This window comes from Triticum dicoccoides, chromosome 4B, assembly GCF_002162155.2.
Source record: "Triticum dicoccoides isolate Atlit2015 ecotype Zavitan chromosome 4B, WEW_v2.0, whole genome shotgun sequence".
In the NCBI taxonomy this organism is placed as follows: Eukaryota; Viridiplantae; Streptophyta; class Magnoliopsida; order Poales; family Poaceae; genus Triticum; species Triticum dicoccoides.
In genome coordinates this window covers 562471996-562483317 of record NC_041387.1, presented here as the reverse complement: position 1 = coordinate 562483317, position 11322 = coordinate 562471996, and the positions used below count along the sequence as shown (strand labels likewise).

Below are 11322 nucleotides of genomic sequence, written 5' to 3'. Positions count from 1 at the left end.
AATGATTGAAATCGAAGGAAGGATAGCCGCACGAATGGCTTGCACGGGATGATAAGGCACGAGAATCGCCTCCTTGTCCTTATTGGCGAGCATGAAACTGATGATGTATTCCCTCGCGTATTCACAGTGCTTTGCGCAGACTCCCAAGAAGCCCTCGTGCATGTAGTACGGGTCAGCGACACAGATATGAGGTATCTGCTCAACTCCGATGATGTAGTTCATGTGCAAGGCATAAAGGTGGACAAACATAAATCTAGCTTCTTCACGTGAAACATGTCGAATATGTAATCGAATTGAAGGAAGAATTTATCCGCGGGGAAGCAGTCGACGTATGACATTTGCCGCGAAACGTTAACCACGTAGAGTGGGTATCCTAGATCTTTCGAGGCGACGAGACCTTTCTCTATCCGCAACACATCATCATGAAGTCTCCTTAGATCACCGAGTCTGGCCCCTAGCGCTCTTGCAGGTAGGATTGGTTGACCGGGGATATGCCATTTATCTGCATCGGGGATATCTATACGGTCCTGAAGCCGAGGCTGCCGAGGCGGCTGGATCATAGAATCAGCTTTTTTTCCTTTCCTCGCTCTCTTCCTAGACTTCTTTACTACCGGAAGGTCGTCCATAATACGTTCAGCCTCTGGAGACGGCAATTCAGGCACCGACTCATGATGCTCAAACCCTGAGTAGGCACCAGTATAGACATACTGTTGAGTGCCATCGTCATCCTCATCCTCATCCATGGCGACGTCATCGGCGACTAATGGAGCCTCCTCCTTACCCCATCCGCTATCACCCAACCCGACACCCGACGCTAATTGGGTAGGTGGGGTGTTGATGTTCATACCTTGTTGAGGCTGCATGCTCGTGGGTGTGCTCCCGGCCACCTCCAGACAAAGCAGACTCTTTGGCCACAACAGAACCCACCCATTGCAACAATCGCCAAGCCGCCGCGGGGTCTCATCATCATCCCCCACTAGTATCAGAGGACGCAAATTCTCATGGCTCGGTTTGACACTAGCCACGGAAACCTTGAAGACGTTCGGGGGGATTGGCCGGCTATGGAACAATGGTTCCTTCGGCTCCATTGTCATCGCCGATGGTGTACAATATGGTGCACGGGGTTTCGTCGGCCTGCAAAGAAAAGTCTGTGACGTGAGACATCCGAAAGGCAACGAAAACGGGAGATTATACATTTATTGAAGGGGGCGGTGTGGCAGATACCGTGAGGGCGTCGAGCTCAGCCAAAGAGGAAGCACCACCGATCACATCCGGTGCCCGAGCCGGTGCGGGAGCCGTTGCGGGAGCCGGTGCGGGAGCTGGTGTGGGATCCGATGCGGGAGCAAGTGCTGGTGCAACGCTAGTCGAGCTGCTCCCCAAGAAGTCAGCAAGGGGAAAGTCCCCTGCATTTTTTTCTGGATTTTGCCAGGTCCAAGTGAAAACGGCCGGAACCAAGGAAGTAGATATATCTGCAACCACCTGTTTTGCGGTAGCTACTGCGGTCGCGACTGTCTGATGATTTCTTCTCAACCGCAATCTCAACCTTCTTGTCAATGTTTTCTTTAGTTAACCTCCGTCTTTCCTTTCTCTCCTCCGTGGTCTCACGGTAGTACTTCTTCCACGTGGCGCCGTCTCCGACACCGTGCACGCGTCCATATGACGGTCGAGTATCCACCGGGAGTAGTTTCAATATGTTCAACACCCGGTTGAATGGAGTGTCCCACTTGGGCCTCACCAATGCCTCAGATGGCGAGTCGCTTTCGACCGCAATCCTGTGCTGCTCTCTCTGCAAAAGGCACAAGGATCATTTACAAATATGACTAACGTGTGCAGTCGAATTGATCAAAAACTAAAATTACCAGCAGTCTAATGAATTCCATCGTGACCGGGTTTGTCTGGTAAACCTTCTTCACTGGGTCCCAACGGTGCCGGGCCCTGAGGACGTCACGCTCCTGCGGGACGGTGAACTCCGCCAAGGGGTCTGTGATGCCCAGACTCGCAGCTTCCGCGTCCTCCTTGGCCCATTTGGACCTCTTCCCGCCGTAACCATGGCTTTCGAGGTGGTGGCTCCCAATGTTCCTCTCTTGAAGCCCCTTCATGTACTTAGACTTTTTTTTGGCAGCTTCGGCCTCACAAGCCTCCTTGAATATTTGAAACTGCTCTTCCGTGATTGTCGGATTATCCTTTACAATCTCGGAGTAGGGTTCCTTGTCGATGATCCTTGCTTTCACCCTTGTTTTCCAGGCGGCCAATGCATCGCTAAACTTGGTCATGGCGTGTTTGTTTATCTTCTTCATTGCCGGGTCCTTATCTGGATCTTCATAATCCTTTTCATTCCGGCCCGGGAACAAGAATATCTGGTGAAACTTCTTTAGGAGGGAGGGCCTCATATTATCTATCTTCTGTAGTTTCTCATCGTTAATGGTGGCGGTTGTTCGTACGATGCAGCCTATTTGATTGCCGTAGCAAAGAACACTTCCTCGGGCGCATTTGGCTCAAAATTGCCGTCGTCCACCTCCGTGACCACCAGTCTAGTAGTCCTGAGTTTTTTAGGAAGTCGTTGCCTCTTTCCTTTCGGCTCTACACCGGCTCCACTCCCCGAGGCAGTGCCGGTCTCAGCCTCAACGCCGGTCTCGATGCTGGTCTGAGTCTCAGCGCCGGTCTCAGTCTCGGCACCGGCCTGCGTGTCGGACTCAGTCCCCGATGCCACCGGTGGGCCCGGCAACAACATCGGTTGATCATCGGCAAGGCTGAAAAATTCGTCTACCGCCCGGTAGATGTCGTCGCAATCACCAGAACCCTGTCCTTCATCGTTGCTAGCCATGTTTCCTATGATTAAATCTAGTCAATTAATTCTAGACCTAATAAATGAATAATGACATAAAAAAGGCCTATTGTTTTGCAGGAACATTGACTCCTTCCCGGTGCGGCAAATCCCGGGCACTCGATATGTCCTAGTTTGTAGCACAAGTCATGCCGAAATTCACGGAAAATTTCGGCATGACTTTGCTAAAAAGTGGACAAATCGAGAACCTGAAATTTGTCGGAACAGAAATGAATCAACATTCTGGCAAAACATAGGACACTCAGTTTCATTCCCTGAAAACAGTGTTCAAATATCCCTCTTCGACACCGCAGCACATGTCCAAATATACATGAGCAACCACATGTCCAAATTTCACAAGCTAATTCAAAAACAAAGTATAGAAGAAAATTTATTTAACTACTAATAGAACAAAATTCAAGTAATTTTAGTGGTCTATAAAGATGAAAGAAAAAAAATTCAATGAACTACTAATTTCATTCATTTAGGTTATTCATTTAACTTCACCTAATTAACCTACTGTACCACTACTACTAGCAACACTACTAACCTAATTAACCTAGCAAAACTCTACTTCCCTAACTGAAAAACATCTAATTAACATCTACTAGTACAACTACTGCTCTAACCTAATTAACATCTACTAATATCACTATATACTACAAGCAGCATCTACCCTAATTAAACCCTACTGCCCTAATTAACTTTTGTTGTAAACCAAATTTTTTGCTCTAAACTAATTTTTTCTCTAACATCTACTACTTAACATCCTTTGCTCTAAACTAATTTGTTTGCTATAAACTAACTTTTGCTCTACTAATTTTTGCTCTAAAATGCAGAGAGAGAGGAGTGGGGGGAGGGGTGGGGGACTTACAGAGAGGGGAGAGACGGTGGCGGGGACGTGCTCGGCAACGGAGGCAGGGGTGGAGAGGGCGGGCTCGGGCACTGGCAACAGCGGTCCTAGGCGGGCTCGGGCAGCGGTGAGGTGGAGGGCGGTGATGGTAAGGTTGAGGGCGGCCTCGGGTGGCGGCGGTGAGGCTGAGGGCGGCCTCGGGCAGTGGCGATGAGGATGACGACGGCCTCGGGGGGAGACGGTGAGGTTGCGGGCGTCCACGCCGGCAGGAGACGGCGGCAAAGTGGGGCGACGGCGAATTGGAGAGACAGCGGCGAGGGCGAGGGATTTGGGGAAGAAGTGGTGGCCGGGGGGGGGACCGCTGTATAAGTGAAACGTAACAGTAGCGCGTTCTTGAAAACGCGATATAGCTAAGTTAGCTATAGCGCATTTCCTGAAACGCGCTACTGCTATTCCTTTCTCCTTTTTCCCTTTTTTCATTTATTTTTCTTTACATTTTATTTTTACCTTTCTCCTTTTTCTATTTTTTTGATTTTCATTTACTTTTCTACTTGTTTTTCATTTCATTTTATTTTCGTTAGCAGTAGCGCCTTACACATAAACGCGCTGCTACAACAAAATTAGCGGCACCACTTTTTCTAAAAGAGCGCTACTACTATGTGTAGCCGATCGGCATAGTGGTGGGAATTTTTGTAGTAGCGCTTTTACAGCGGGACGCGCCACTGCTATATATGTATCTGTAGCGCGGTTATTTCACGTGCGCTACTGCTGTCTAGCAGTAGCGCCTTTTTTTAACACGCGCTGCTGCTAAAGTTGTGTGTATAGGCTTTTCCCTAGTAGTGTAATATCACCATCTTCATATCTCAAAACAATTATAAAGAATCAAACTTCTCATAGTATTCAACGCACTTTATATGAAAGTTTTTATTATATCCATCTTGGATGCCCGTCATATTAGAACTAGTTTTATAACCCAATAAAATTACCATGTTGTTCTAAAAGACTCTCAAAATAATATAAGTGAAGCATGAGAGTTCAACAATTTCTATAAAATAAAGCCACCGCCGTTCTCTAAAAAGATATAAGTGAAGCACTAGAGCAATATTGCCTAGCTCAAAAGATATACGTGAAGCACATAGAGTATTCTAATAAATCACGATTCATGCGTGTCTCTCTCAAAAGGTGTATACAGCAAGGATGATTGTGATAAACTAAAAAGCAAAGACTCAAATCATACAAGACGCTCCAAGCAAACACATATCATGTGGTGAATAAAAATATAGCCTCAAGTAAAGTTCCCAATAGACAAAGACGAAAGAGGAGATGCCTTCTGGGGCATCCCCAAGCTTAGGCTTTTTGTTGTCCTTGAATATTATCTTGGGGTGCCTTGGGCATCCCCAAGCTTAGGCTCTTGCCACTCCTTATTCCATAGTCCATCAAATCCTTACCCAAAACTTGAAAACTTCACAACACAAAACTCGACAGAAAATCTTATGAGCTCAGTTAGTATAAGAAAATAAATCACCGCTTTAAGGTACTGTTGAAAACTCATTCTTTATTTATATTCATTTAATATCTAATGTATTCCAACTTCTCCATGGTTCATACCCCCCGATACTACCCATGGATTCATCAAAATAAGCAAACAACACGCGAAAAACAGAAACTGTCAAAAACAGAACCGTCTGTAGTAATCTGTAACTCTCGAATACTTCTGTAACTCCAAAAATCCATCCAAATTAGGAAAACCTGAGAAATTTGCGTACCAATCCATAGCAAAAATAATCAGATCAAAATAACATTTATATGAATTTCAAAACTAATTTACTAAGCACAAAAGTTTATGATTTTCAGCAGGATCAACACAACTATCACCGTAAGCTATCCTAAAGGTTTCACTTGGCACAAACACTAATTAAAACATAAAACCACATCTAACAAGAGGCTAGATGAATTATTTATTACTAAACAGGAACAAAAAGCAAAGAACAAAAATAAAATTGGGTTGCCTCCCAGCAAGCGCTATTGTTTAACGCCCTTAGCTAGGCATTGATAATTTTAATGATGCTCACATGAAAGATATCAATTGAAACACGAGGAGAGCATCATGTAGCCTTTGAAAACACATTTAACTCTAACATACTTCCTATGCATAAGAATTTTATAGGAAAACAAATTAGCAAGACCAGCAAGATCTAGCATATGCAAGGAAGAAGAAAGAAACAATAGCAATCTCAACATAACGAGGGCAAATTTAGTAACATGAGAATTTCTACAACCATATTTTCCTCTCTCATAATAATTATATGTAGGATCATAAGAAAATTCAACAATATAGCTATCACATAACATATTCTTAACACGATCCACATGCATGCGAAGTTGATGCTCCTAAAAAATAGTGGGATTAACATTAACTAAAGTCATGACCTCTCCAAACCCACTTTTATCAAAAATTTGATAAGATTGAACATTCTCCAAATATGTGGGATCTAAAGTTGACATTCTTCCAAACCCACATTCAATATTATTGCAAACACTAATATCAATCTCATATTCATCATGGGGCTTAAATAAATTTTCAAGATCATAAGAAGAATCACCCCAATCATGATCATTGCAACAAATAGTGGACATGGCAAAACTAGCATTCCCAAGCTTAGGGTTTTGCACATTATTAGCACAATTGACATCAATAGAATTTATATTAAAATCATTGCATTCATGCTTTTTATTCAAGGAGCTATCGTGAATCTCTTCATAAATTTCTTCATCGCAATTTTCATATTCACGAATTTCAAGCAAAGCTTCATAAAGATAATCTAGTGCGCAAAACTCACTAGCAATTGGTTTATCATAATTGGATCTCCTAAAAAGATTAGCAAGTGGATGAGGATCCATAAACTTTTAGCAAGCTATTATGCAAGCAAAAAGAAGGGGCATGGTAACACATGCGAACAAAAGATCGAACGGAAGAAGGCAGAGAAAAGGCAAATCTTTTTGAAAATCGTTTTAGAGGTGGGGGAGAGGAAAACGAGAGGCGAATGGCGGATAATGTAATGCAAGATAGAAGTGTTTATGATGGGTACTTGGTATGGCTTGACTCGACGTAGATCTCCCCGGCAATGGCGCCAGAAATTGGCAAGTTGACGGGAGATCAAATCTTGAATTGACTTGGCATAGATCTCCGCGGCAGCGGCGCCAGAAATTCTTCTTGCTACCTCTTGAGCTTGCGTTGGTTTTCCCTTAAAGAGGAAAGGGTGATGCAGCAAATAGCATAAGTATTTCCCTCAGTTTTGAGAACCAAGGTATCAATCCAGTAGGAGACAACGCACAAGTCACCGAATACCTGCACAAACAATCAACAACTTGCACCCAACGCGATAAAGGGGTTGTCAATCCGTTCATGGTAACTTGCAAAAGTGAGATCTGATAGAGATAGATAAATGGTAAAGTAAATATTTTTGGTATTTTTGGTTTATAGATCAGGAAGTAAAAGATTGCAAAATAGTAGATCGAAAACTAGCAAGATGTAAAAGAGATTCAATATAATGGAAAAGAGACCCGGGCCGGGGCCATAAGTTTCACTAGTGGATTCTCTCAAGATAGCAAATATTACGGTGGGTGAACAAATTACTACCAAGCAATTGATAGAAAAGCGCATAGTTATGACGATATCTAAGGCAATGATCATCAACATAGGCATCACATCCGTGTCAAGTAGACCGAAACGATTCTACATCTACTACTATTACTCCACATATCGACCGACTCCACGCAAAAGAGTATTAAGTTCATAAAGAACAGAGTAACGCATTAAGTAAGATGACATGATGTAGATAAATTAACTCAAGCAATACGATGAAATCTCATCTTTTTATCCTCGATGGCAACAATACTATACGTGCCTTGCTGCCCCTACTGTCACTGAGAAAGGACACCGTGAGATTGAACCCAAAGCTAAGCACTTCTCCCATTGCGAGAAGGATCAATATAGTAGGCCAAACTAAACCGATAATTCGAAGAGACTTGCAAAGATATCAAATCATGCATATAAGACTTCAGAGAAGAACCAAATAATATTCATAGATAATCTGATCATAAATCCACAATTCAGCGGATCTTGGCAAACACACCGCAAAAGAATGTTACATCGAATAGATCTCCAAGAACATCGAGGACAACATGGTATTGAGAATCATAGAGAGAGAAGAAGCCATCGAGGTACTTGCTATGGACCCGGAGGTCTGTGGTAAACTACTCACGCATCATCGGAGAGGCAATGGTGTTGATGAAGAAGCCCTCCGTGACCGAATCCCCCTCCGGCAGGACGCCAGAAAAGGCCCCTAGATGGGATCTCACAGGTACAAAAGGTTGCGGCGGTGGAAAAGTGGTTTCGTGGCACTCATGGATGTTTTCAGGGTATACGAGTATATATAGGAGAAGGAGCTAGGTCAGGAGATCCTCGAGGGGCCCTCTTGCCTCATGGTCGCCTCGCTGCGTCTCCGACTTCATCTCCAAGTCTTTTGGTTTCCTTTTGGTCCAAGAAAGATCATCGCGAATGTTCCATTCCGTTTGGACTCCGTTTGGTATTCCTTTTCTGCGAAACTTTGAAATAAGCAAAAAAAAATTGAAACTAGCACTGGGCTCTCGGTTAATAGGTTAGTCCCAAAAATAATATAAAATAGCATATAAATGCCTATTAAGCATCCAAAAGAGATAATATAATAGCATGGAACAATCAAAAGTTATAGATACGATGGAGACGTATCAGCAGCCACAGTCGTGGAGCTCATCGGCCCCCTTTTGGTGGGTGGTTGATGCGGATGCGGCGGGGTGTCATCCCTGGCCGCGTGGGCGGTGGGCCGTCAGTGGGTGTGGACTGGCTGCCAGGGTGCCCCGGTTCGTCCTTGTAGAGGATCTGAAGACGGAGGCCTTCCATGGAGCTTCTTCCTGCCTCGCTAGCTGGCGTTGCCGAGTCGTTTGTTTGCCGGATTTAGCGGTTGGTGGGGCTGAGGTTCTGGTAGGGATGGATTGGGGGAAACTATTGGCCAGTTGCTATGATCACGACGCCGGCGGCGCTCTGACGTCGTTCACCTTCTTGACGGCGGCATTGCGATCTTGCCCTCACCCTCTCCTTCCCGTCCCGGGTGAAAGCCCAAAGTCTCCGGATTGGGTTGTGATGACGCGCCGGTGTCGTTTTCTTCTTGAAGACACCACCTTGGGATGGCGGAGTGGTGGTGGAAGCTCCGATGCGGGTTGTGTGGTCTGCCGGTTATCTCCAGTGGTGTTCCCGCTCGGCTACTTGCGATTGAACTTGATGCCTACGCGCGGCGGTGGCGATGTTGGGGTGTGCCGTTGCGTGGTGTGGTGGTCGTGCTTGTCGTCCTCTCCCCAGCCACCCATTGGTCCTGTCCATGCGAGCTCGGTGGCGAGCGACTCTGCCTGTCGACAATATAGTGTTCTCTGATCCAGGAATAGAGGGCAGGGGGGCTTCTTCAGAGGCAGAGGCGGATGGCGGACTGACAATGGCTGGCCTCTTGGGAGTTGATGGAGCGTGGCAATCCTCCTGCAGTGAGCCACTACCTCGTCTTTGTTGCGTTGTGTGTTGGCTCTTGTTCGCCGAGGGCCTCAATGCTCAAGCTTGCACTTGGTGCATTCGGTGCTTGTTAGTGGCTCCTTTGGTAGTATCATGTATCTTTGCCATTTCTCTCTTTTGTCTTGTTTTGGCTAGTTCAATTTGTAATGCAGTGGTTGCTTTATAATATAAAGCAGGGGAAATTCTTTTTCGTCAAACACATGAATAAATATTTTAAATAACGTGCTATATCGTTTAGAAGAGGTCGCTGCTAAGAGGCATAGCGCTATTTAATACAACGGGTGGAAGTCAAAATCGTGTGAAATAATCTTCTTGCAGGCACTTCAGAAATCAATATTTCTTAGAAGTAAAAAAAAAGGCTTCACAGCCCAGCTTTTATTTTTATTTAACAGAAAGATAAAATCTTCATGCTGGGGTAAACCAGCTACAGTACAACCACAAGAATAGAAACCATGTCCTGGACAGCAACATTACAATACAAGGATCGGAACGAAAAGCAACATCTTCAGATTTGATTACATATCGAAAAGCAACATCCCAGCAGAATTATCCATGAGATCAGCGTCTTATTTAGTCTTCTTCTTATCTTCGATCTTCTTCAGAATCATGCGTGTGATCAGCATCGTCGGCAGCATTTGTAGCCAACTGAACTGGAGTCCCAACAACGAAATGAACTGGTATCTATATCAACCTTCTCCATTTGTGGAAGAGAACGGAAGCGCATCAACTTTTGTAGTTGAGTGCTCCGGCGTCCTCTCCTCACACCCTTGCCTGCAGAGAGGCAAGTGAAAAAAACAAATGGAAAGGAAAATTTCAACCCATCAACCGATCAATCCCTCCTAAAATGCAAGCATAGGCAGCACAATGAATGCACCATGAATGAATATCATCCATGCATACACTACATATTGGCCATGCTGCTGGAATCTGCAGCCCTGCCGAATGCATCATCGGCAGGGCGAAAAAAGATCCAAAACAGAAGGGATTGATCGGCTGAAACAAACGATTGATCGTACATCGATCTGTCGTGAACAGATCGACGGATGGATCAATCACTCCAGCGGAGGAGCATGACGACGCAGCGGTGGATGATGTAGAGCTTGGCCCTCTGCTCCTTGAGCGCCTTGTTCAGCTTCCCCATCTGCTTCATCTGGCTCCCAACCTTCATGGCTCAATACTTGGTAGTTGATGTACCAAAAAAAGGGGCTTTTGTCTAAGGTTTGTGTGGTGGTCCTTTTACACAAAAGCTTAACTGGTGGAAGGACCCTAATTGTGGGAATGGAAGTGAAGATGTTGGGTCTTATATAGAGATGTATCAGTGCAGGTGCAGAGGAAGAGGGGAGGTGGGTGGTGCAGAGGGTACAAAATATTGTACCACAAGACCATCATACCTCCCACTTGCAACAAGTTTTGCTTATGGACTAGGAGGCACCCCCCTGACACCGGAGCTTATCGACATCCTATTTTATTGGCTAATTTCATTGGAGATTGCACGCTCTTCGTGATCAACACATGATTATCTAATTTAGAGACGAGATTACACATTGTGGACATCCATGGAGGAAGAAAAGGTACGGTAGATGCATGAACGCAGGTTGTTTTGTACCTCCAAGAAAGGGGTCTCCGATCTCGATAGATCTCTGGAATGGTGCAACTATGAAACGGATGAATCTTCCAAGAATGCACTGAATGCGGGCACTGTGCGATCTTGGGAAATTGTAATAAGCTAAGCCCATGACAATCTTCCACAAGATAGACATTCCTTCTGTTTCTTCAGTGCTAATCCTTTGACCGCATTAATTATCGCTTTACCAGCTCCTCCACAAGACTCGCTGCAAGCTTACCCAATCTCATTTGAAAAATGCAAGTTATTTTCTTGACAAAACTAATTAATTGACACCAAAACAGTGTGGTGAACTGGTGAGGCATGATCTTCGTTTTCCGTAGTAGAGATATACGGGCATGGGTACATTGATGGTTGTGCAAGCAAGATCATTCTCGAGCATCGTAAGCAAAGGGTTCCTTCACAAGTTCACCCGAGCCGTC

General features: G+C 44.9%; 1 protein-coding gene across 1 annotated transcript; it reads right to left on the bottom strand.

Moving 5' to 3' along the window:
* Positions 1 to 10202: 10202 nt before the first annotated feature.
* LOC119293893 lies at positions 10203 to 10528 on the bottom strand. The gene has a single exon (XM_037572224.1). It carries the CDS (start codon positions 10442 to 10444, stop codon positions 10325 to 10327), a length of 120 nt encoding a protein of 39 aa, XP_037428121.1. The 5' UTR covers positions 10445 to 10528; the 3' UTR covers positions 10203 to 10324.
* Between the last annotated feature and the right edge of the window lie 794 nt (positions 10529 to 11322).